At 45.5% G+C, this 25,180-nt stretch overlaps 2 protein-coding genes across 20 annotated transcripts in view; one reads left to right on the top strand and one right to left on the bottom strand.

Annotated features, from left to right (window-relative positions):
• CAGE1 (cancer antigen 1) overlaps window positions 1-1,691 on the bottom strand; it is a 44,288-nt gene extending 42,597 nt beyond the window's left edge. For all 14 annotated transcript variants that reach the window (XR_009492598.1, XR_009492599.1, XR_009492600.1 and 11 more), the window contains exon 1: window positions 1,244-1,691. Coding sequence is in view for 11 of the 14 variants with exons in the window: in XM_059880689.1 (XP_059736672.1) it covers window positions 1,244-1,256 (13 nt within the window). In the remaining 3 variants the exon portion in view is untranslated. The remainder of the gene's footprint in view (window positions 1-1,243) is intronic.
• RIOK1 (RIO kinase 1) lies at window positions 1,411-25,180 on the top strand. Of its 6 annotated transcripts, none has more exons than XR_003032267.2 (18): window positions 1,767-1,983; window positions 4,700-4,904; window positions 5,712-5,802; window positions 6,658-6,727; window positions 8,078-8,120; window positions 9,875-9,967; window positions 11,158-11,270; window positions 11,377-11,457; window positions 12,662-12,748; window positions 13,147-13,284; window positions 13,690-13,793; window positions 14,003-14,109; window positions 14,350-14,415; window positions 15,612-15,731; window positions 16,517-16,570; window positions 17,781-17,933; window positions 18,960-20,597; window positions 20,634-25,180. XR_003032267.2 is itself a non-coding variant. In XM_059880698.1 (18 exons), exons 3-18 carry the CDS (start codon window positions 4,779-4,781, stop codon window positions 19,068-19,070), a joined length of 1,557 nt encoding a protein of 518 aa, XP_059736681.1. In that variant the 5' UTR covers window positions 1,896-1,983; window positions 4,438-4,557; window positions 4,700-4,778; the 3' UTR covers window positions 19,071-25,180. The 6 variants fall into 6 exon arrangements, 5 of the variants coding, with proteins under 5 accessions (XP_005223961.1, XP_002697645.1, XP_059736683.1 ...); XM_059880698.1 differs by adding an exon at window positions 4,438-4,557 and having other exon boundaries at window positions 1,896-1,983; window positions 18,960-25,180; XM_059880699.1 differs by lacking the exon at window positions 1,767-1,983 and adding exons at window positions 2,043-2,234; window positions 4,438-4,557 and having other exon boundaries at window positions 18,960-25,180.

Below are 25,180 nucleotides of genomic sequence, written 5' to 3'. Positions count from 1 at the left end.
GTCCACATTCTCATGACCTCCTCAGGTCTGTCAGGGTATGGGAGTAGAAAACTTGCCCAATCATATTACCCTGAATCCAATTCTTCTGTTTGACTTTCTAGGCCTTATGTAGCCTGGACCCACATTACCCACCCAGTCTTCTGCTCCAGTCAGATCAGGCTTACTCTCCTGCAAACAGATCATGTGTCTTACAACTTCAATAATCTGCTCTGGCAGGTGCTTCTCTTCCTAAAACTTTCCTATTTACCATTCATCTAGTTTTAAAATTCCTACAATGTCTTTAAATTTCTATCTCACAATTCAGCACATTGTTTGTTTGCTATTTTAGTCTTCACCATTGTTTCAAGCGTGTTAGTGTCGGAACTCACATATTATACAGACCTCAAGAGGAGTCCTGGAGAAGGAAATGGCAACCCACTCCAGTATTCTTGCCTGGAGAATCCCAGGGACAGAGAAGCCTAGTGGGCTACAGTCCATGGGGTTGCAAACACATGACTTAGCAACTGAACAGCAACACAACAAAAAGAATCCACTTAAGGTTTTTCAATATCCCCTTCAGTAAAGCAACCAGTGTTTAGAGAATATGTTGACTAAATCCTGCACCCCAATGATATATTTCTATCAAAACAATTTAATAAATTTCCTGGGTTATTTTATTGAACTATCAAATTAATAATTCATTGAGGTTTTTCTCAAATCTGTCATCATTTGATGACAAGCCAGTAAGCCAAGCAGCCTAGTCGGGATTGGTGAAAGACCCGACTTTACACTCACTTTTCCCGCTGTCTTCCAAATATATAAATGCTGTGTGGGCCGTGGTGGAGGAGGACTAAAGCATGCTTTTGCTCTCCAAGAACAAAAAACTACTAGGCCCTTATTTCTTCAAAATTTTGTCTGCGAACCCAGAACTTCAAATTATAACTTTTACAACTCTGTTCCTATGGCATGACCTACCAATTTGCCTTTTTTTGTTTTTTTAGTTAGGCTTACGTTTTTCATTTCATTCTGTCCTCACCCGACTTCTGCCACACATAACAAAAAAACTTATTCAAGTGATTGGATAGATATTCTAGAGATACTTCTAAGCTGTTTTAGGACAGGAATGAAAAGAGGTGTCACTGGGGTTATTGGCAAAAATCCTCAAGTTTAATTTTCAGTCAAAGTTTAACTTCTGAAAAGCACTCATCCTACTTCCACCTCACAATATCGTAACAAATTTTTTAGGTCGCAGAAGTGTGCTCACTTCCAGGGTCCATAGTCTCTGATCCGAAATAAGGATTTCGGGCTTCCTCCCTGCGCACTGGGCTCTACCGCGGGTAAAACGCTTTCAACCTTTTTCTTCAACGCCTGGCCGCCTGGGCGCGGACACGCTGGAACGCCCCTGTGTGACGTCCGCCCGGCCGCGGCCACCGAGTTCCGGCTCTCGGACCATCCGACGTCCCCTCAGACGTGCCCGCGGGCCCGGCGAAGGGCGCCTCCAGGTCTCCATTCACACAGGTAGGGGCTTACACGGCGTGAGCCCTCAGGGCCAGCGGCCCCGGCCGAGCTGACACACGTGCCTCCACGGGAGGAGACAAAGCGGCAAGCCGACTCGGAGAGCTCCGGGAAGGAAGGCCAGCCCAGGACCCGCGGGGACCGACCACACCAAGACCGCCACACACCCCCACGGCTTCCGCGGAAGCTCGATTTCCAGGGCTCAGCCCTCGCGCGAGGCGGGACTTCCGTCGGGAACACAGTTTCCGTTCGGGGGCGGGACTTCCCGTCGCGGCGGGCGTAGGTCCGGGCGTTCGGCGTGTGGTACCCGCACATGGCGCGCGCGTAGGGCGCGGCGGCCACTGAACGGTTCTGAGGCGGGCGTTAGCGCAGAGGCCGTTGGGCCGGCTGGCGGAACCGTCCCTGTGCTGCTCCCGCCATGGACTACCGGCGGTTGCTGATGAGTCGGGTGGTCCCCGGGCAGTTTGACGACGCGGACTCCTCGGACAGGTGGGCAGTCGGAGTGCGCGGCCGCCGCGCGCCGCCGCCGCCGCGGTCTCCTGGGGGGCGTTGACGCTTGTTTGCGGTTGAGAGGGAGGCCGGTCCTAAGCATCTTTCCTTGGGCCTCTTTTCACAGCCGTTTGGGGCTTTCTCCATCCCAACCGGGTCTTTCGATCCAGGTGACGGCAGTTGAACTTCGCAGCTCCCGGGTTGTCAGCATCCCTGAGGGGTTAGAATTGGGGAGAGCGACAGCGAAGCAGGTGCTTGAGCTTTTAACTACCATTTAGCGTTCCAGAAATGTTTGAGCACCTACTGTGTGCCTGTTCTGTCCTCGGCGCTGAAGAGGGTTATGAAAAAGACAAACTAAGCCCCTTCAGCTTGGGAAGGAGGCGGAGACATAAGTACATGGAGATTTAAATATATGGAGTTTTGTTTTTTTTTAACACAGATGACATATACTATGCGAACAGTTAAAATCAGTTGATAGAACTAAGCAGTGACTTAACGGTCAGGGAACATGAAGTCCAGATAGGAAGGACAAGAAGGAGCTAATGTCTGGAAGCAGAGGGGGGAGAGGGGGCCGCAGGTGTGGTCCCTCCTGGCTGTGGAAGGAAGAGCTAGGTCATTGTGCCCAGAGCACAGTGGAGGTAATTGAAAAGATCGGCTGGTGCAGAAGTGAGGAGCCAGAGCCCAAGACTGTGACAAGGAATGGAAAGGATCTGAGATATTCTTGATGCTGTAGAAAGCCACATTTTGAGCAGGGCAGTGACATCCCCCGGCATGTGATTGAAAGGAATCATTTTGCTATGGAGGAGATGGTTTTGGAGGGCAGGAGAGGACACGGTTTAAAAGGACTAAGAAAATTCAGTTCATAGATGATGGGTGCTGGACGGGGATGTTCTGGAAGTAGGAGGACAGGTTTCTAACCATAGAATAAATGTGCAGTGGGAGTCAAAAGAAATTGGGGATAACTTCTACTTTGAAAGCAAAGTGAAACATAGTGTTCGTTTTGGAATTCCGAGAAAATGGTTTTTACTTTATATTCATAGTAAGGATTTTCTGCGTGCAGACGGTATTGCTTTATTTTTTGGTGAATACAGGTTGATCGCTTTGTGTGTGACAGATCGCGTGTCAGTTGATCTTGATACATTGGTAAATGCTCCCCTGGGTGACAGAGCTTGCATTCTAGCAGGAGCAACCAACCTATTGAGTAACTGGACAAATTATTTGTATGCGTTTTGGGTAAGTAGTACAGAGGAGAAGAACCAGGCAGCCTTCCCTGAGCAAAGTTAATTGGATACTTCCTACATACTGGAAGGGTATGTAGGATTTAGCCAGAGAAACGAGGAAGGCATTGCAGGTCAGTGTTTTCAGGTGAGCGTGCAGCAGTCCCTAGGGACCAAGTCAAGTGGGAGGAAGAAACAGCCCATGCGACTGGTGAACAGTTACCGGTCATGAGTGTGCACTGGACATTGTGAAGATGTAAACCAGTGGGTTTTGCGACTCCAGGAACTTGGGAGACATTGTCACAGCTGGGGGTGGTTGTGCGTTCATGGCATCTGGAAAGTTTGGGCCAGAAATGCTGCTGCACAGGACCGCCGCCCACAGCAAGGGATCGCTCAGTTGAGGTGGGGAAGCCGAGGTGCAAGCGACAGTATAGCTTTAACGTGCCGCTGGAGGTTGTCGGCGGTGTGAAGGGTCAATTGATGGATTACGGTTATGAAATGCTAACAAACAGCAGGGGGTTAATGATTATTTGTTTTCTTCCCAGCCATATCCATGGAGATTTGGAGCCCTCTAAGCCTTGGCTAATTAATGAGTCGGGCTTGCTCATCTGAATTTACTTAAATTCCTCTCTGACTGCGTTGAAATGCATATCATTGTGTTTTTTACGTGATTTCTGTACTTGCTCTCCACCTGATGGCTCAAAACTGGTAGTACTGCCTCTTTGGAATCTGACCTGCAGACATGTGTTGGCGTGCACAGTGGTTTGTTAAAATTGAACATACCAGTTAAGTGGGAGATTTTCCACAAAAGTGCAGAGTTCTGGCTTCTCTTGAAAAACTAAGAAGATTCAGTAACGCTGGTCTGAATTTTCACTTGGCAAAAACAGACCCTATTAGTTGTGATCCCTTTCTCTGGGCCAGTTCTCTGGGTTTGACAATCCCTGCCTCTCCCATTTAGTTATACCCGGCCCTCTTCTCCCATTTGTGCTGCTTCTCGTCACCATCCTTCCTTTCAGGAGCAAGGGTGATTTGAAGTTCTTTGTGTAACACAAGTCTTGATAAAGCTCTTTTCGTTGTAGAGTGATAATTGAGTTCAAGGTAAGGCTTGAAATAAAGCTTTAGACTTTTTCCCAAGTTTTGTCAGAAAGCCTCCCCTGTGTGCTCTTAGAGCAGCTTTGTGAGTGGTTTTCCTGGAGTTCAGGTCTGTTGTACTGATCAGAGCTAATTCATTCGGCAGAGAAAATAACAAAGGCAGGAGCGGATTTAACAACCTGATAACAACCTGATGAATACTACTTTAGTCGGACCTGGAGAATCACCCAACGGCTGAAATAGAACTCAGAAACAGGACGACTTGGTATTTGAATTTATTGGGCGATACCTGTTGTAATTGAACCTTTTTGATGTATCTGTATAGATTCGTCTACTCTCTTTTAAATAAATACATATGTAAGTCCAATTAAGAATGTGTAAACAGGCTAAAACATTGTTATTTCTAGTGAAAACATTGACTTGAAGACCCTCAAAGAGGAAGATGATGTTGTGTTTGAAGACCTTCAGAGTAACGCCAGTGAGAAGATGGGCGAAAGTGAGCTGGAAGAGGAGGAGGGCGGAGACTTTGATGACGACGATGACTGGGCGTGGGGCGATGGCGTCAGAAAGCTCACCCGGTGTTACGCTTCAGGTGGAGGGAGTAACCCTCAGGTATTTTATACACAGTCCTGTGCGTCTTTGTGTTGTTTGCTTATGTCCTCTTTAGTTGTCTTCTGTTGTGGTAACAGTCACGTACTATACAGCACACCGAGTGTTCACCATGGATACCGTGCAGTTCCGCATTCAGTGGCACCGCACGCTTTCACATTTGCGCAGCTCCACCAGGGTCCAGCTCCCGAGCTGTTCACTCTGCCAAGCTGAACCTCTGTCCCCATCGGGCACTAAGTGTCTCTCGTCGGTTCATAAGTGAAAACAAAGCACCTCTACATACTTAATCTGCTTTTCTTTATTTACTAGTTAAGCTGCATTTTTCTCTGTTTTGTTACTATTTGCAGTAAACTGCATATTTGTGTCTTTTCCCAGGCAGTTTTTTTAAGGCTCTTAATCTTATGATGATTTAAATAATTCTTTTTAAATTTACTGATTATGGAACGAATCCACATCATCATCAGAAATATGGAAATGATGAAGAATGAAAGTCCATGTAGGCTAGGACTGCAGGGCAACATAGCCTGCAAATCTTTAAGTAAATTCGAGAGCCACAAAAAGTCCTTTAAAAAAGAAGGCGTCTCTGAATGTCTAGAATATTTCAAGTGCATTTTTAAAAACCTCTTGGGTAAAAAATAAATTAAAAAAAAAAAACCTCTTGGGTAAATGTGATTGATCCTACCCTTCCCTTAGGGTACTCCCCTAAGTATTGATGCTTTAATAGTTAACTATGAACCAAGGGAAGATGTGATGAACTTTAGGCTTGTATGTAAATCTAGAGCTTTCATTTCTGAAACTCATTTCTTCCAGGCCAATAGACAGACTCCCAGCTTCAATGCAGCTAAAATGTCTACTCCAGCAGACAAAGTTTTACGGAAATTTGAGAATAAAATTAATCTAGGTGAGTTTTTAAGATATAATTCCTCTCACTAGGCAATGAGAAAAGTCTTCAAAGACAACAAAAAGTGTTATAAAATTTTATTAGATCAATCAATGGATATATTGAGTGTTAGAGGGTAAATATTAAAGCTTAGAGGAAATTAAAATTTGGTAGTTAAAAACATGACTTTAAGAAAAGATTCCAGCTTACACTTTTTTAGTCCTGTGTTCTCTCCTGTTATGGAAATACAAAGGTGCAGTATTCAAGTTATCATCGGTTTGTACTAGATTTTGTAGTAGGGTTATCTTGTAGTAGAATGGTGAAAACACTTGAATATAATCAAGTGTTGAATATAATAAACTATTGAATATAATCACATTTTGTTTGACTTTTGGTGTGGCCTTAATCATTTCATGAGCCATCGAATGCAGGGAATCAGTGTGAATTTGAAGCCTCTTGGGAAACACGGGGTTTTCTTTCTCTCGTAGACAAAAGCTGTTAGGAGCATGGTATGACAGCTCTCACATCTGATCATCCCTAGCACAGACCTGTGATTGGAAGTGAAACTGACATTTTTAGAATTACAATATTTATGATAGTTGTACAAAATATTAAATGTCTGAAAGAGCAGATAAAATATTTTTTAGGGATTTCTGAATCTAGATTTCTCTGGCTGAGAAATGACACCTGTTATGATGAAAGTGATCATCTTTGTTAGTAAGTGCTTGCCCTTAAAAACACAAAACACACTTTTCGTTACTAAAATACATTGCTACGTGTAATAAAATATTTAAAAAGTAGAGAAGGGAAAGGGGAAAAGTATCCTATTCAGAAACTTTTTCTTATATGTTGTTTATGTTATGGATTTTTTTTTAGATAAGCTAAATGTTACTGATTCTGTAATAAACAAAGTCACCGAAAAGTCTCGACAAAAGGAAGCAGATATGTAAGTAATATATCAAGTGTATACAATAAAGTAAATAAAATGTGACTGATATGAACTAATTGTAGACAGATTAGTAGCATCTCTGTCATAATTCTTTTACAAAGGATGTTCTTTTTTACACCTAAATCAATTCTTAAGTTTAAGTTAGGATATCCTATGCCTTTGTAAGTTGAAAATATAGATGAGTTTTCTTAAGAAATCTGTGCTGAAACTATAATTGTGTAAAATTCATGAAAGTGCTCTCAGGGTAACAGTGCTTGTAGATTTCAGTTTAAAATGTTAGAGTATAAAAAAATGTCCCGTTTTTAAAGCTTATTAAGGATTGGTCCCTTTCATGAAGTAATTTTTTAAAATGGAAAGTGAAAGTTAATTGCTCAGTCGTGTCCAACTCTTTGCAATCCCACGGACTGGACATGCCCAGCTCCTCTGTCCATGGGATTCTCTGGGCAAGAATACTGAAGTGGGTTGCCATTTCCTCCTCCAGGGGATCTTCCCTACCCAGGGATTAAACCCGGGTCTCCTGCATTGCAGGCAGATTCTTTACCAACTGAGCCCCTGGAGGAGCCTTAAAAATGTAAGAGCAGATTTAAAACTAAATAGTTTAACTGAAAACAGTTTCCATTTACATTTCTGTTCTCAAAACCAAATATTTAAGATTTGGCTCACCTCCTATTGCTAATAACTCTAAAGCATTAACAATATGTTACAGAAAACAATACTAAGATCATAAAAATAGCAGTGTTAGAACTGAACTTAAAACCCAGTTTTCTTCTGGTTTATTATTACACGTAAGGGATACCAGCTTTTTGAGAAACAGTGCATCTTATTTCACTAAACTGCCTGTTTGGATATTTATTAGTTTAGGTTAGTCTGTGAATTGAGTCACATAGTATGTGAGCCAAAGTAATCAGAGTCTGTTTTTATACAGTAGCTGTGTTGAAATGATAAAAGCTTGTTTCTTTGTAGAAAAGGACTCTGAAGAGAAAGCCTTATAAATTACTTTAATTCTGTACTAAGAAAATCATTAACGGTCTAAGAAACAGTACTTACAGACTTGTTCTTTTTCCAGCGTAGTTTGTTTTACCGCACTGCTCTTATTTAATCCTTCTGAAATATGGACGGAAGTTTTTTTTTCTTACTGCAGATACGCTCCCTTTGCCCTAGGGAACTGAACGGCTTGTGAAAGGCAGTGAAGTTTCACTCAAGGGTGAAACTACAACGAGGTTATGAAATGTGTTATTAAAGAACTACCTGCTTAGGAATATCATGGAACGATGTACATTTAGAATCTTTAGATTTTGGCTCCTCTGAATTCTGAATGTCACCTTTACTTTTTTGGTTTTGTCTTAGGTATCGCATCAAAGATAAGGCGGACAGAGCAACTGTAGAACAGGTATGGTGTAAATGAATGTGTTGCATGCTGTTTAAAGTAGTACTTCTGTCTTTGAATCATAATTTGCTTTGATCCTCCTTGCTTCATGCTAATGTCACCTAGAATTGCTTCTGTGTAAAATTGCTCATCCTTATAGTTTTGAGTTTAGAGATCTACATTTTGCTTTATTTCTAACAGCGCTTTAAATAGATAAATTAGAATCATGCCCTGCTTCTATGGCCCATGAAGCCACCCAGCAATGCTTTCATCTTCTTGGGGGAAGCAGAACTGCCTGTAAGACCAGGAATCTCTTCTTTTGTCTTAAACAAGGTCTGCGGAAATTTTGTGAGCCTTCTCAGGAGATGAGTCAGGTATCTACCACAAAGTGTGTGTGTGTGTGTGTATGTGTGTAGGTGTGTGTGTGTAGGTGTGTGTGTGTAGGTGTGTAGAGAAAAGGAGAGAGACAGATAATGCCTTCAGATATTCAATTAGAATCCCTTACTTGGTTTGGAAGTTAGACTTGTTTTATTCTTTATGCAGGAATGAGGGGGCAAACCCGACTTTCCCCACCATGTGTCAAAGCTTGTAATTGGATATTGGAATTGACCCAGGTATCTGATGGGAAGAAAGTGATGAAATAGGTCAGACCCTCACTTCTGCCCCCTGCCAGCCTCCTTACCCATCCCGTACACATAGCACAGACACAGTTTGGAGTGGTGGTATTCCAGAGCATTCCAAGTATTGAATTGAAGCCCTGTTGATCTACAGTTCCATGTCAGTTTCGGGTGTACAGCAGTGACTCAGTCAGACATGAATCTTCAGATTCTCTTCTGAGTTACTGAACAGGCACAGCAGCCTTCAAGTTCATTGCCTTCTGTTCATTGCCTTCTGTTGTGTTTTACTTGAGACTGACTGCTTTGACCTTGAAGGAGATAAGCCTTTCCCCGATTTACCCACCTCTAGCAAGGGGTCGGCCAGCTCTTTACAGAGCTAAATGATAAATACTTCTGGCATTGTGGGTCACAGTTCTCTTTTTTCTCGACTACATCATGCCACTTGAGGGATCTTAGTGCCCTGACCAGAGATTGAACCCAGACCCTCTGTAGTGGAGAGTCCTAACTGCTGGACTTCCAGAGAATTCCCAATTTTTTAAAATATTTCAATATGTAGAATCCCTTTTCGACTTGCAGGCTGTAGAGAAACCAGGCTGTGGCCGATTGGACTCCTGAGCTGCAGAGTGCTGGTGGTCGCTTGGAGCTTTGTGTCCAGGGCAGCCGCCGGGCTGGCTTGTCGTGTGCTGGGATTGCACAGCACACCAGGCTTTGAAGACTGTGTGTGAGAAACAAGATGAGGCGCTCTCTGATAACTTCTTACTTTGCCGCTGGTTGAAATGATAGTGTTTTAGATATACCGGGTTAAATAGAGATTAATTTCCCCTGTTTTCATGTTGCTGAAAAATACAAAGTCACCTCTGGTTTGATTGTATTTCTGGGAGTTGTCATGGGTCTGCAGTCAGTTTCTGCCGCCCTTGGACCTGTTGGCCTTTGATTTCCCCGACTGGGTGAACCTGCTGGTTTCTTGCCTCTCTGGCTCCTTTGGGTCTCATCTCACATTTTACTCACTGCGGATGAGTGAGTGAAACGCTGCCATCGCCACTCTCTCTTCGCCGAGCAGAGCGCACAGTGCACTTAGTTCTGGTTTCGTGTCTAATGCTTCTGTGAGAGATACTCGGTCCGCTGTGTCTGAACATTCTACTTTTTCGCATTTCTTTTTAGGTGTTGGACCCCAGAACACGAATGATCCTGTTCAAGATGCTGACGAGGGGCATCATAGCGGAGATCAATGGCTGCATCAGCACCGGAAAAGAGGTGAGGCAGGCTTTGGATGTCTGAATGTTTCCATGTTCGCTTTCTTACTTCAGATACCAAAGTGGAACTACAGTGCAAGCGGCAGTCGGCAGTCGCGTCCGACTCCCTGCAGCTCCACAGACCGCAGCCCACCAGGCCCCTCTGTCCATGGGGTTCTCCAGGCAAGGGTACTGGGGTGCGTTGCCTTTCCCTTCTCCAGGGGATCTTCCCATCCCAGGAATCAGACCCTGGTCTCCTGCATTACAGGCAGACTCTTCACCACGTGAGCCACCAGGGAAGCCCCCCCAAAAGTGAAGCTCGGGCAAACTTAGTAAATAAACTGTGCCAAATCAGGATGGTTGAATCAGTGCCATTTCTTAAAAATGGCTGTGTTGGTGTTTATGGCTGGGAGGAGCTATGCACAGAAGCGTGCCTCCCCCACGTGCCAGCCCATCCAGGCTTGCCCAGCGCTGGTTCAGATGGTCAGACAGTTATGATGGGGGCAGGGGTGGGGGTCTAGTCTCTCTGAGTCAGCACACGTCTTTCTCCATATGGCTGTGGAGAAAGACAGGCATGTTGCTTTTCAGTTAGCAACTTATTCTGTGAGAAGCAGTTCTCAGTGAAACTCACTTTACAAATCATGAGATATAAGAATGTCTTCAGATGTTTTCCACATACTTGAAATATAAAAATGTTTGAAACTACTCATGTGTGTACGTGTATATATGTAGGTATTTAATTAATTTGAAGACTTGTTTTTAAATTACTTTTTATTGAGGTATAGTTGATTTGCCATGTTGTGTTAGTTTCAGGTATACATCTGAGTGGTTCAGATATATATATATCTCGTGGGTCCTTGTTGGTTATCCATTTTATATATAATAGTGTGTATCTGTTAATCCCAGCCTCCTAATTAATCCTTCCCCTCTCCTTTCCCCTTTGGTAACCACAAGTTTGTTTTCTTTGTCTAACATATTTAAATTGTTCTTTACTATATATGTAAGTAGGAGGTATAGTTACTATACCTTTTAGTATTATGTTGTATATTTTAATTCACGTATTCAAAAGAGGATGGTATTCTTGATGCATATTATTTCAGTTTACTGGACTTTTTTAACTTTCAAGGATAAGAGTCAAATAGATTGCAAAAGCAAAATATTTTATATTTATTTAATACAGACTTAATTTATTTTGTTTTTGACTTAAAATAGGCTAATGTGTATCATGCTCGCACAGCAAATGGAGAGAGCAGAGCAATCAAAATTTACAAAACTTCAATTCTGGTGTTCAAAGACCGGGATAAGTACGTCAGTGGGGAATTCAGGTAAGCTCAGATTTTTTTTTCCCCAAGTGGCTTAATTTCTATATCCTAAAAAGTAAAAACTAGAATAATGGAATGATTGAAATAACAAGTATTTTTCTCATTCAAGATTTCGCCATGGCTACTGTAAAGGCAACCCCAGAAAAATGGTGAAAACGTGGGCAGAGAAGGAAATGAGGAACTTAATCAGGTGACTGTCGGGGGTTGGGGGGGGTGTGCGCTCGTGCACATGCATCACGTGACTTGGGGGTGTGTCTGTGTGTTCCGTGTCTGCCTGTCAGCCCTGGAGCTTCGCTCCCAGCAGACCTTGATCCTGCCAAAGCCAGGGACTCTCAGGGCTCGTCCAGTCCTTTAGATGTGCAGAGGTAAACAGGAAGTGTCTCTGGGCAAATAGGAACCACCTTCTCTCCAGGTCGTGCAAACCCATCGCGGAAGAGTTCTGCCATGACTCACGCTTACTGTGCAAGGCTGGGTCACGTGAAAGCCTTGGGAGCCACGTGAGGTTTCGAGTTTGCTGAGAGGGTGACAAAGAGCCAGTGGGATTTGGAGCAGGCAAGCGCCATGATGAGGCTGGGAGGGTGACGCGTCACCTGTGCGGGTGTTGGAGTTTGAGGCAGTTTCGTTGGGCCCTGGGCTCTGTCATACTCCCTCGTCTTCAGTCCAACTCGGGACACGCTTGGATATTCTTTTGGCACCTTTGTATCAAGTAAAGGCATCTTTAGGCCTCCTCATTTGAAGTTTTAAACATGCTTTAAATAATGAAGGTTTTCTATCTCTCTTTCAAATATTTTTTAACATTTTATTTGCTATATCTAGGTGTCATACACTGGGTATTTTTGTACTATGAAGTAAAGTCCGGGAGATAGTAAAGGACAAGGAAGCCTGACATGCTGCAGTCCATGATGTCCCAAAGAGTTGGACACGACTTAGCGACTGAAAAACAACCAAGTCTACTTGTTTGAAAGTTGTTTTGAAATCTTATGCTCAATTAGCGACTGGCCACGAGTCCACTATTTTTATTAATCATTGTTTACACTGATCAACTCAAAAGAGAATCGCAAACATACCTTCTGTGTTTCATCAGTTCTAAGGGGCCTGTGTCTTCACAGTTTTAACACCTCTGGCTTTGAACTGGGTGTTAGAGGCTGTGGGACCCAGTTCAATTGCCAGTGCTTCGCCATTCTTGGTGATGTGTAACGATGCCACTTAGAGTCCTAGGCACCTTAGAGTTCATGAGATGAAGTAATAAATGGAGAGGCTTGGGTGCCGTTCGTTCGTAGCCCTGTCTGTCTTGTAGCTGCAAGTAAGCACACTGTCGATTGTTTCAGAGTAGACGCTTTAGATCGTTTGTTTCAGCTTCTCATTTGTCCTTTTCTTCTGCCTTCATATCACAGGCTAAACACAGCAGAGATTCCGTGCCCGGAACCCATCCTGCTGCGAAGTCATGTTCTCGTCATGAGTTTCATCGGCAAAGACGACATGTGAGTGCATGGGAGAGCTCGTAATTACATGCCCAGCGTTGTATTTTTAGGTGCTTTGAATCATCCAATATATGAATATTTCCCGTTTAAATAGTTCCTTTTGTCTTGGAATATTTTTTAATAAGTCTTTCCCACTCTATTAGTACATAGGGTTTTTAATTTGTTTAACCTTTTTAAGTCTCAAAATGCTTCAGAGCAACAGAGCTCACCTTGTTTTTCAGGAATGTCTTATGCTGGCAAAGCACCTGTTTGTGAACAGCTTTTTAGAACCGTATCTCTAGAGTGAACTAAACTGGTCAGTGATGAACCATAGAAGAAAAGAATGTGTAACAGTGTAGCAGGAAGCAAGAAAAACTTGAGTCTGCTTATCTGAATTGTTCACTTTATTTTTGTTCAAGGCCAGCGCCACTCTTGAAAAACGTCCAGTTATCAGAGTCCAAGGCTCGGGAGTTGTACATGCAGGTGATCGAGTACATGAGGAGAATGTACCAGGATGCCAGGCTGGTGCACGCGGACCTCAGTGAATTCAACATGCTGTGAGTGGGTGGGCCACGTGACCCTCCACGAGGCCCCTCGGAGCCTGTAGGGAAATGAACTAAATCCCAATCCAAGAAGTCATCTAAATTCTCAGTTTTCAAGTTGCCTTCCACAGGGTCACAGGGTAGGATGTGTTTGGTGGCCTCAGTCACAGGATTGACTGCTCTGATCACTGGTGGAGTTAAAAGGACTTGGGAAATTTTCTCAGTTTTCATCTCTTGTTAGTCACAGTGGCTCTTCTCCTTATCCACTTTGGTCACATTATTAGTGTCTTCTGTTGCTCTTAAAATTGAAAGTTTTAAACAAGATAACAGGCAAGCAGCAGTGTGCCTTAGGCCCCTGTGCCTAGCCCTGGGGCAGTGTGGTGGCAATGTGGCTCAGCCCCTGTGCCCTGGCCCACGCAGGTACCATGGCGGAGGTGTGTACATCATCGATGTTTCTCAGTCCGTGGAGCACGACCACCCACACGCCTTGGAGTTCTTGAGAAAGGACTGCGCCAACGTCAATGGTGAGTGGAGACTGGGCTTCTCCCTGGTTTGTTTGCACCTGTGGCTCTATGCTCTGCTAAGCTGTTGATAGAGAACCGTGGTACTGAATCGTTTGACTCAGTGATACTGACACCCTCGGCTCAGTGATGGTGAATTTTATCTGTCTGTGAAGAGGTTGGAATAGCAACCTTTTCCCTCGCAGAGCCCTCACAAGCGTCTTCTCTGGCAGATTTCTTTCTGAAGCATGGCGTTGCCGTGATGACTGTGCGGGAGCTCTTTGAATTTGTCACGGATCCATCAATCACATCCGAGAACATGGATGCGTATCTCTCAAAGGTGAGGTGGGGCCGAGACTGGGAGGAACAGGAAGCAGCGGTAGTGGTGGCGTTTCTGTGTCACTTCTGAGGACTCGGGGTTTAGGAGCATTTTTGTTCATCATGACAGCTTCCAGAGACCTTTTCCTTCTGATTTCACAGATGAGGGATCAAACTGTAGTGTAAAGCCAGGTTTCTGGGTAATGGATATATGTTCTGTGGGTTGAATGTGAAGGAAGGTGATTTTTGTTTTCTTTCCAAGGCCATGGAAATAGCATCTCAAAGGACCAAGGAAGAAAGGTCCAGCCAAGATCATGTGGATGAAGAGGTAAGATTGATTATCTGTTATAGCCTTGGAAACACTTGTGTCTTGAGGTCTTTTTTTTTTTTTTTTAATATATTGCTGGGGCATGATCTTGATTTATTAGATATGCAGTATTTTAAATGATGATGATGTTTCCTTGAGATGTAACGTGTTACATGATTAAATTGACCCAAGTTGTGTAACTTAACATACCATTATATCCTTCCATTCCTGGCCTGTTTGCCCCTAGCCAGGCATGGAGAATATTTTTACAGAACCCACTGGAGGATGTGATTCAAGAAGGAAAAGCCAATTTTAGTCTGCTAATGTGAATTTTTTTTTAACTTTTTACTTTGTATTAGGGCATGGTCGATTAACAAACAGTGCTGTGATAGTTTCAGGTGAGCAGCAAAGGGACTCAGCCACGCATATACACGGATTCATTCTCCCCCAGACTCCCCTCCCATCCAGGCTGCCACATTGAGCAGAGATCCCTGTGCTATACAGGAGGTCCTTGTTGGTGACCCCATTTTAAGTACAGCCGTGTGTGTGTGTCCATCCCAAACTCCCTAATTATCCCTTCTCCCCATCCTTCCCCCCAGCAACCATAAGTTTGTTCTCAGACCATAAGTCTGCAAGTGTGTTTCTGTTAATGTGAATTTTTAAGGGATCTAAATGTTGATTCCCATAACGTAGATTTTATATATTTACGTTTGGTAAAAAGGAAGACTTTTTTTAAGATGTTGGGAGTCAGTATGTTTTTTGTGAAAGTGACCCATCACAGGCTTTTAAAAAAAATAATCCTCAGAGCTCTTGGGGTGATGGGTGAGTATAGGGCACCCCATACTTCCCAGCTGTGGCGCAGGGCAGACGATATTCCCCCACGGAAGACCTCTTCCTCTGCTGTTTGTAGCCAGGCAGTGCTTGCTCACAGCAGCTCCTTTCTCTCCCACTCAGAAATGCCACTTTCTGGAATACAGAAGGAAAGAAGTGTTACTCCAAGGGTAACCGTTTATCAGTCCGTGTTTTATCGTGAGTCACAGACTCCTGTGGCCCAGCACACAGCACGGGCCGCACCAGGTGTGCAGACAGCCTGGCTGAGACTCTGCACCGGCTGTGTGACGATGGTGATGACCTCTGTGACTGAGGCGTGAGCAGGCTCAGTGCACGCGAGGAGCCGTGACTCAGTCTCCTTTTCACTTTTCTTCTGCATCTGTTAGGTGTTCAAGCGAGCTTACATTCCTAGAACCTTGAATGAAGTGAAAAACTACGAGAGGGATATGGATATAATGATGAAACTGAAGGAGGAGGACATGGCCATGAACGCCCAGCAGGACAATGTGAGTAGCTTGGTTTGTCTTCAGCGAGTTCACCAGGGAAGCCGTGGTCTCCAGTGTTGCCTTTGAACTAGTAAGATAGCTCCTTCCCTTTGCACAGCGCGCCCTCTGTGTACGTTGCTTGTGGAGGACGTCAGTCCACTGGTCTTTACGAAAGGAAACGAGTGAGGCCAACAGGCTGTAATCGCAGGAAAGGAAGATGTGTATAGAAGTCCAGGCTATAAACGGTTACTGTGCTAGATCCATCGACACATGTCTCAAGGACTGGAAAATTTTTTTCTGCTAAAGGACCAGATAGTAAATATTTAAGGCTTCGCAGTCCAAGAAACAAAATTGAGGCTATTGTATGGATCATTATATAATGAGAGAAAAAATTTCTCCCAAATGTTTGATGACATTAAAAATGCTTATAATATTGAATACATACAGCTTTTCATGATAATGACAAAGGGATAGAGTTATTTGGGGGAATAGAAAACATTACACTTAGCTGAGATTCAGAGCTAGGACTGCCTGTCACTGACTGGTACAGCTGTGTATCCATAAAAGCCCCCAGGCTGCAGGTGTGTGGAGGCCCCGGCGGGCGTGCAGCCCTGCTGTGGTTATGGAGAAGAACCACACCCACCCTAGAGGCTGTGTCCTGTGAGACACAGCTTGGACACCTTTTTATACTCACATGAAGTATCATTTAGCTGGCAACAGTATCCTTTCTTAATATTGCAGCATATTTCAGTGTTGAGTTTTATGCTGATTCTCTCTTTTTTTTTTTTTGTCTCTTTGGTTTTAAGATTCTATACCAAACTGTCACAGGACTGAAGAAAGATCTGTCGGGTGTTCAGAAGGTATGAAGAACAAGTATTCATTTACATGAAAACTCAAAAGGATATAAAATTGTGTGTCAGGTATTATTAGCATTGAAATAACAAGGGTGCGCTATTACTGGTATAGATACTTTCATGGTCCATGGGCATCGTGTTCATTCCTTTTAACCGTGAGACTGAGCTGTGGGCATGCGTGGTTTGTTGCTTACTCTGCCCCGAATCGGTCTGTTGTTGTAGCTGAGGCGTCGATCCTTTGTGTATCCTATCTTCTCTGGTGAAGCTGTTAACAGTAACCACGTGCTTCTAGATGTTTCTCTAAGCAGCTTAAAATGCCAGCAGGGTCTGGTCTTGCCCTGGCGCGCAGTCTGCTGAAGACCAGGCTCACGAGTCTGCCATCTCACGCTGCAGATTCCGGTAGTGATTTTTCTTACAGCAGCTTTGTTGTATCTTAACATCTCAAACAGCAGAGATTAATTCTAATCTAAGCAGTAATAAAGGTGGTTCTTCTTCTGATGTTCTTAATGGATGTTCTTAATATGAAGGTTGGTGGTTTACATTTTGGAAGTTGACTGTCTTGTTTGTGGGAAGAACTGGACTAGGAGAATTCTTGGATTCTGCGTTTCTGGTTTTTTGTGGCAGGTGTGACAAGGATAGTTGCGCATTGAATTCCAGAGCAGGAAGAGTCTGTCACCACTGCAGGAAGCCTTTTTGTACCATCACCGTGTAAAGATCTGTCTGTCTGTTTGTTTCTTATGAAAAGAAAGCCTCGTGCTTTAAAAAATGCTTCCTGCTGCTTTAAAAACTGCTAACCTTCAGGGAAAAAAGTGAACATGTTTTTTGTTTAAAGATTGTCTTCCCTCTTGGATTAACAAATGTTCCACTTGAAATTTAATCTGCAGGCCAACAGCTGTGAAGTTATCCAGATATGTTCACTTTTCTTTCCTATCTGTGTTCCAAATCCCAGCTCAGCCCGCGGAATGTGCTGCAGGGGGTGGAACAGTCCTGCCGTTGATCTGGGTGGCTCCCCGCGTTGGGAGCGTCCTCAGCCATCCTGGAATGGCTGTTTCAGGCTTCCTGCCAAGCGTGGATCCTGTTGTTTTGATGTTTCAGTACGGGATGTCATTTTCAAAGTCTGTCCGTGAGGCTGAAATCTGAATTCTGTCATTAACTCATTGAATGCCAGTAGGTAACTGGCTTGTTGAGAATAACATGGTCCTGTGATGTTTTCAAGGTCCCTGCACTCCTGGAAAGCCAGGTTCAGGAAGAGACTCGTTCTGATTCAGAAGATGCAGGGAGCGCGGAGTGCTCTGATACAGACTCTGAGGAGCAGGGGGATCACGCCGGCTCCAGGAGGCCCCCTGCCGACCTTGAAGTTGATAGAAAGGTTAGCTGAGAGCGCACGTTCCCACGTTTGTCAACACAACCATGCAGTCCCTTGAGGCTGTGTGCTCAGATGTCTGGATCAGAGTAGCTGAAGTATCAGTTTTTGGTTCCTGAAGTGTGAACTTGGCTTTGGTGGTAACATCATCTAGAGATGGGGCTTCTTCTAGGAGCCCTTGGGCACTGCCCAGGGCGAGGACACACTAGTTTCAGTGCATTGATTAAAAGTGGTTGTCATGCACTTGTGCAGGTCATGCTGGAGTGGCCCCTGTGGTGAATACCAAAAAACCATTCCAGGGACATTTTTACAGCCAGCTCCCTATTTTCAGAATCTCAGATATTTCTTCCACTGCTGCTTGTAGACATAAGAGATGCTACTGATGCAATGATCCATGACGGCTGAGTAACTGTTATTCTTTATTCTTAGCCTAATCCTTTAAACCCTGGAGAGTGTAGGTTCCAAGACTTCCAAGAGACATCCCCAGCTCCCTAGTGCACGTTCTCCCTTTGTCTCCTGGAAATACGTATTTTGTCTCTCATTCCAACATTTATTTCTGTTAGAATAAGAACCATATAAAGAAAAGGAGTCGCATACATTTAATAATGTCCCCATGGGCATCTGTGTTGATGGTCTTGAAATGTCTGTGAATAAATTGTAAAGACAGTTTTCACCCCCAGTTCCACCACCAAGCCATAATCATTTTCAGTTTTTTCCTGTGACACTCACTTTTTATCTTTTTACATATATTTAACAATTTAGTTGTAATAATAATATGACTACTCAGAATGAATGAAATTTGCAGACTTTTTGCTTTTGGTTTTTTTCGAACTTTTTTTTTTTAAACCACTAATTGATTTATCGGTGTTGGGTCTTAATGGTGACACACATCCCATGGGCTGGCTGGCTGGGGCACATGAGGGACCTTCGTCCCCAACCAGGAGGGGGCCCCCCGCCCCTGGGCCTTGCACAGCAGATCGGTAGCCACTGGACCACCAGGAAATCTTCATACTTTTTATTTTTGTTTTACAGGAAAGAAAAAAGATGGTCAAGGAAGCCCAGAGAGAAAAAAGAAAAAACAAAATTCCTAAACACGTGAAAAAAAGAAAGGAGAAGGCAGCCAAGATGAAAAGGGGCAAATAGGACCAGGACCGTATCATGTTCAGTAATTTTCCATCAGTTACGTTTCGTGCCTGCGCACTGAGCTGCCTCTGGAGGACTGGTTATTGATTTTAGCCAAATGGTTTTTGCTGCAGTGTCCCAGAGGACCAGTTCTCATGTTTTCATGTAATTACGTAAACAGCTCTGAGCTCTATTGTCTAGGTCCATTCCCTAGCTCTATGTAGTATTGATAGAGGATTTACTTAAGTCATATTTTAATGACCTTTATACAATTTTATTTTTGTATATTTTTATCTTCTGCAATGTTGCTTTTAAAGCATTGTAATTATTTAAACATATTGAGCATTCCCGCCCTTTGTGTAAGTGTAAAGGCACTTTGGACAAATTTAGGCAAGTTGTTTTTGCTTTGTTTGTACCAAAGACCCACCTGGAATTATTGGACTAAAAGGCCATAGTTTCTACGAAAGGGAGATACACCGATACAGAGAATTCAGTTGGCTGTTGATCTCATCGTTCATTGCAGCTTCATTCTGTGTGTACTGACAATTATTTATAGTGTACTTTTCATCTTTACTATTCTTCTCTGAGCTAGCACCTCCCAGTTCATAAGCTATTTCACATTCAAATATGTGGCCCATTCATTCATTCATCAACATTTGGGTATTTAGGTTTGGGAGACAGCAGTAAATCAAAGGCAAATTCTATGGATAATCCTGCTGCTGCTGCTAAGTCGCTTCAGTCATGTCCGACTCTGTGCGACCCCATAGACGGCAGCCCATCAGGCTACCCAGTCCCTGGGATTCTCCAGGCAAGAACGCTAGTGGGTTGCCATTTCCTTCTCCATTGATGAAAGTGAAAAGTGGAAGTGAAGTCGCTCAGTCGTGTCCAACTCTTAGCGACCCCGTGGACTGCAGCCTACCAGGCTCCTCCGTCCATGGGATTTTCCAGGCAAGAGCACTGGAGTGGGGTGCCATTGCCTTCTCCGTGGATAATCCTAGTTTTCCTTAAATTGAAGCTTGCACTGACTTGGATCTGTGGGTTACTGAGGGACAAGCAGGGTCAGCTGTGTAAAGCAGCCAGAAGTTACTGCCTTCAGGTAGTTTGCATTTTCATAGGCAGACGGTGTATCAGCCTAGTAAATTCCATGGAAGAAATAGCACTGCTTGGGGCAGAGGAGGTATGCACGTTTAGAAGAGGCCATATTTGAGCAAATACTTGAAGGCTGTGACTTGTGTGCCTGTCGGGAGAGAATAATGGTCCAGGCAAAGCAGACAGCAAGTGCAAAGGCCCTGAAGCAGAAGTGTGCCTGAAATGTTCAGACACCAAAAGCTAGGGCATCGTAACCACGTGGGGGGCGGGGGCGGGTCAGGGAGATGGGACATAGCGGCTTAGACCGGGTGGTGGTAGGCGCCTGGAAGGTTTTGAGCAGAGGAATGATGTGGTCTGACTTGTTTTTAAAGAATTGCAGTCACTCTTACTTCCATGGAGAATCGACCAGGAGGCAAGGGGTAGGGGCCGGCTGGGTGTTCATCGTGACTCGCGTGAGAGGTGGCGGTGGCTTGTTCATCGTGACTCGCGTGAGAGGTGGCGGTGGCTTGGCATAGGATGGTAGCAGTGGACACGGAGAGAGGCCTTTGGACTCTAAGTACAGGAGCTACAGGGTGTGTCATGAGAAACGCCGGTTTTAGCCGTGGAATCTCCCCTAAACTGGAGCTTGCCCTGCTTGTTTGAGAATCGGTGGGTTATTGAGGGAGGGGCAGGGTCAGCTGAGGTCTTAAATTTTAAGCAGGCAGCTTAAATTTTATCTTCATAATAGTGTCCCTTCTCGGCTTGAAGTTCAAATATGAAATTCCAGCAAAACACAGTTGTGTCTCCTCTGAAATATTCTACAGTGAACACAATGGAGGAGAAGACAGACAGGTGGCTGAGTGACGCAGTGCCCTTGTGAGGGGGTCGCCTTCAGCACCCTCTGGCTTTGGCCTGGGCTGGGCCTCCTCCCCAGCCAGGTGTGCTTAATCCAGGTGGTCAGGCTCCTCGGTGCCATCTCTGCTGAATCGAGTGCAGTCGCTGGGTTTGGAATCAGTTTCCCTGGGCAGAGCCAGTGTTGCCCGGCTGGCCAGTCTTCATCCCAGGCTGCCAAGAGGAAGTGGCTTGTGGTGCGCTCGGACGGGACCTGCAGGGGAATTCTGGCTCAAAGCGCCTCCTTCCTGACAACGTGCTGATGTGGCCTTTTCCCCGTCTGGATTCTGGGCTGTAGCTGTGGCTGAGCGGGAACCACCAGTAGCCTTCTTTCGGGACGGGTCTGATGCCACTTCCCTTGTTTGACTCTCGCCAGGAGATCTGGAAGAAGGAGCCCCGTCTTAGGTAAACGTCCAGAGCGCCTCTCTGGCTCCAGTTGCAGTAGAATTTGCACACCTGATGGGTTTGGTGTCCCTGAATTACTGGTTGTGCAGTGACTTTTCCCTTTGCAGGGGTGAGCTTTGGGGTCTCTTGGCCCAAAGGCTGGGACATCATTTTGTCCACTTTGGACATAGCTGGTTTTCTGTCCTCTATTTCATCGATTTTCTAATCCCTTAAAAAAGTGCAGGTGTTTCTTCTCTCAAAGTTGACTGTGAGGGATCTGGGTGGTTTCATGGAAGCGCGGAGTCACAGTGGTCTCCTCTGCGGCTGGAGTCCTTATTTTTCCTTTGATGAAGCAGTTCAGGGACAGGCCCTTTCCCCCGCCCAGGAGCACAGCATTTGAGCCTGGTCTCAGAGTGAAGAGGTAGGTGGGTGCCACAGCCGACATCCAGTTTTCTTCAACTTTTGCTTCTCTTTTATGATGGTGGACTCAAGGTTGGAGAGTTTTGTAGTTTGGTACCAAGAATGGTTGGAGAAGATCTGTCCTTTGTGTGAGTTTCTATTGAGTTCAGTGCAAGCAGCTTGCTGTTTCTTGGTTGCGGGCCCATCCTGTTTTGTGGCTATGATTTCAAAGCTGAGACAGTTCTTCTAGAAGCTGGTAAAAAAATTCAGTCGAAGGGCATCTTGAGTGTCATGGGCTCTGAAGGTTGACATTTCTAAAAGTCCTTTTTGTTTTCAAGAGCTTAACAGATCTTCTGATGTTTGGTTGTGTGTACACATAGAATATTCAGGGCTTGACTTGGACTTCTGGGGCTTGCTTTTTGATGATGTGAAGGTCACGTGAATCAGCAACTATAGCAGATCCTCGCTGTATAATTTCCTGTGAAGATTTCCTGTGACCCTGTCAGATAGATGAGGTTTTCAACCACTGGTGGTCATAAAACAGGAGTGCTCCATGTTTTCTGTTTCTTGAATCAGACTAGGTCGTTACATGCCCTGCATTTTGGTTGGAGTTTTTAACTTCCATATGCTTTGGGCTTGTGTTGCCTTGGACATAAGGGCATTTATTGGTGTTCCGGGGGCGGTTATAATATTGGGTGGGTCTGGAAGCATCTAAGCTGGTTTCCAAAGGAGAAGACAGCTCTCCCACAACCGTGCTCCCCAGAGATCTTAGTCCCAGCGGAAGCGCTGTGGGAACCTCTGGGCTTGAATTTGAAGAATGAAGACTTGTGGACTTTGTGACTTTGGTTTTCATCTTTCCTTCACTTTCTGTATCACTCTACTTCCTGCTGTGACGGCTGGCAGCCGCGGCCGCTGGGAGGGGGCCCTCGTACCACCTGGAGGAGCCACACAATACCCTATTTCCTTTTTTTCCAGAGTAGCAAGGGTGTCATCTGTGTGAGCACAGCTGTCTCCAGCTCTCTGAGCGCTTTCTGCGTTTCTTATCACCGGGTAGTAATTTCAAGGCCAAGCAACTTGATCATCTCGGGGTAAAACTTGACCCTTTACACATCTGCCACGTCGCTCTCCTGGGGTCGTGAACCCGTCGTGGCAGGATGGCAGGTCCCTGGGCCCGGGTGCCTCAGCTGGAGGGGGGCAGGCAGGGGCGGCTGGTGAAAGCTGCCTGGGAGCAGGCGCCCCTGTGGCTCGCGTCTGCGGTATAGCGGGGGGTGTGAGTGGCTGCCTCGAGGAGTGGAGGGTATTGAAGGCTAGACAATCAGGGGACCTAGGCTGGCGTTTTGGAAGGACCGTCCTGGGTTAGGACAGGCCTGGTTGTCTGTGAGAGACATGTGTGAGTCTCCAGCAGGGCCGGGGTGTGGGCCGGCCACTGATGGGGGATGAGTGGTGTCTGATGACATCACTACCGTCCGGCCAGCCAACATTTAAATGGGGCAAGGAGAGGGGTCCCCCAGAGGGGCAGTTGAGGATACGAGGCGCTTTGCTGGCGTCGGACGCCGCATGGGTCCCACACGGCCCTGAGGGAGCATCTCAGGGTGGTGAAGGTTTGGGAGCCTGACCCCGTGAAGCAGGCACGTGCCACCAGCGTGTGGAGTTCAGCACCGTGCCTGCTTCGTGGGGCTCCTATGAGGGACGCTGAGAGGAGCCCCGGGGAGCTTGGCCAGGGCTGGATCAGGCCAGTGACAGGGAACTCAGCCACTGACTCTTCAGTGTTCCTGCAGCGGTGTGAAAAGAGGTTCACGGAATCACCTAGAAGGTACCTTGCCTCTCCCCAGAAAGGCTGAACTTCAACCTACAAAGCCTCTTGCTGTGGTTGGCAGGTTACAGGAAACACGAGCTCACAGGAGCAGAATCCACGATGCTGGGAGGATGTGGTCAGTGGAGTCAAAAAAAGGGCAGCAGGGAGGGAAGGAGCCAGACGTCTAATAAAAAGGAAAAGAGGTCTAAGAGACGTGTCCCAGTGCTGTGGACTTCAGCTGGACCCTGGTTAGATGAAACCAGTTGTAAAAAGATGGGCTGTTTGGGATTTCTTTTCAGACAAACAGGGAAAACTTAAGCATGGAGGAGGTGTCACGTGATAGTAAGGGATCGTTCGAGCAAGGGATCGTTTGTTTCACCAGATACGATAGTGGTATTTGTGCTTGAAACGGTTCCCTCAGAGCCTGGACGAAAGTCTCACTGGGTGAAATGAATAGGATGCCTGTGATTCAAAATTCTCCATCCTTCCTGACTCCCCAAAGGACAGCGGTGAATGGAGGAAGAATAGCAGGTCAACAGTTGCTGAGACAGAGTACTAAAGGGTGTCTTGGGATTCATTACACTCTTCTCTCTCTTACAGTTTCTGTAAGAAAAGAGCTGGGGTTTTTTTGAATCGAAGTCTATTAAGGACTTAAAACAGGGCCTGCCACATACTTGTAATGCCACATACTTGTACTGTATTATACAAGTGTCTGCATTTTTATTTTGTTTGTTCTTTTTAAGTAACCTTTTTTTTTTGCCCGGTCTTTAATTGTTTAATCATCTGGGCCAAAGAGGAAGGCCTCAGGAGGACTGTTAGTGCCTTCTGGTACCGGCCCAGCTCGGTGTCCCCTGACATGCCTTTGGTTCTGAGATTCCGTTTCCCCTGGTGGAGGCAGTTCCAGAACATGTGTGCTGAGCTGCCCTGAGTCTCGGTTCTGCCCAGCCTGCCCGTCCCCTTCGCAGTGACCTGTCCTGACCACTCCTGGCGTGCGGTCTGCCCCCTCAGCTGAGGCCCCTGCAGTCCTCGTGACCTTTGCGTTTTTCTGAAGCTGCTCTGACAGGCTGGCCCCGTGTTTACCGCACTTTGCAGACACGGAGACTGTTTTACTGATTGAAGGGCAGTGGCAGCCCCGTGCGGCGCGTCGGACTGCCGTCCCTGGCGCCGTCTGCTCACTCGCACCCCTGGCCACGTGGTGGTGGTTCTCGCTTTCAAACCCTCTGCCAGCAAAAAGGTTACAGCTCGCTGACAGCTCGGGTGATGGGTAGCATTTTTTAGCAACAGCACTCAAGTGTGAGCATCACTCTTATATGCACTGGGAAACCAAACTCTCCGTGTAATGTGTTTTCCCTCGATAGTCACTCTGTGTCACGGCTGGGAGCCGAGCACACGGTGCGTCCGTGCTCTACCTGTGCGTGCATGTCTGAGATTTCCTTACACATGTCGTGTGTCTTTCCCTCACCTCCCAGCCTCCTAGAATAAGCTCCACTTTATTAAAGACTGGGCAGGGGTTTTTACCTTTGTTCAGTTTTGTGTTCCCGCACCTAGAATTGTGTCTAAAATATCATAAATGCTCAATAAATACTTAAATGAA

The sequence above is a fragment of the Bos taurus genome, chromosome 23 (assembly GCF_002263795.3).
Source record: "Bos taurus isolate L1 Dominette 01449 registration number 42190680 breed Hereford chromosome 23, ARS-UCD2.0, whole genome shotgun sequence".
Taxonomy (NCBI): Eukaryota; Metazoa; Chordata; class Mammalia; order Artiodactyla; family Bovidae; genus Bos; species Bos taurus.
Note: the sequence above shows the minus strand (reverse complement) of the source record. Positions and strands in the feature narration are given on the sequence as shown.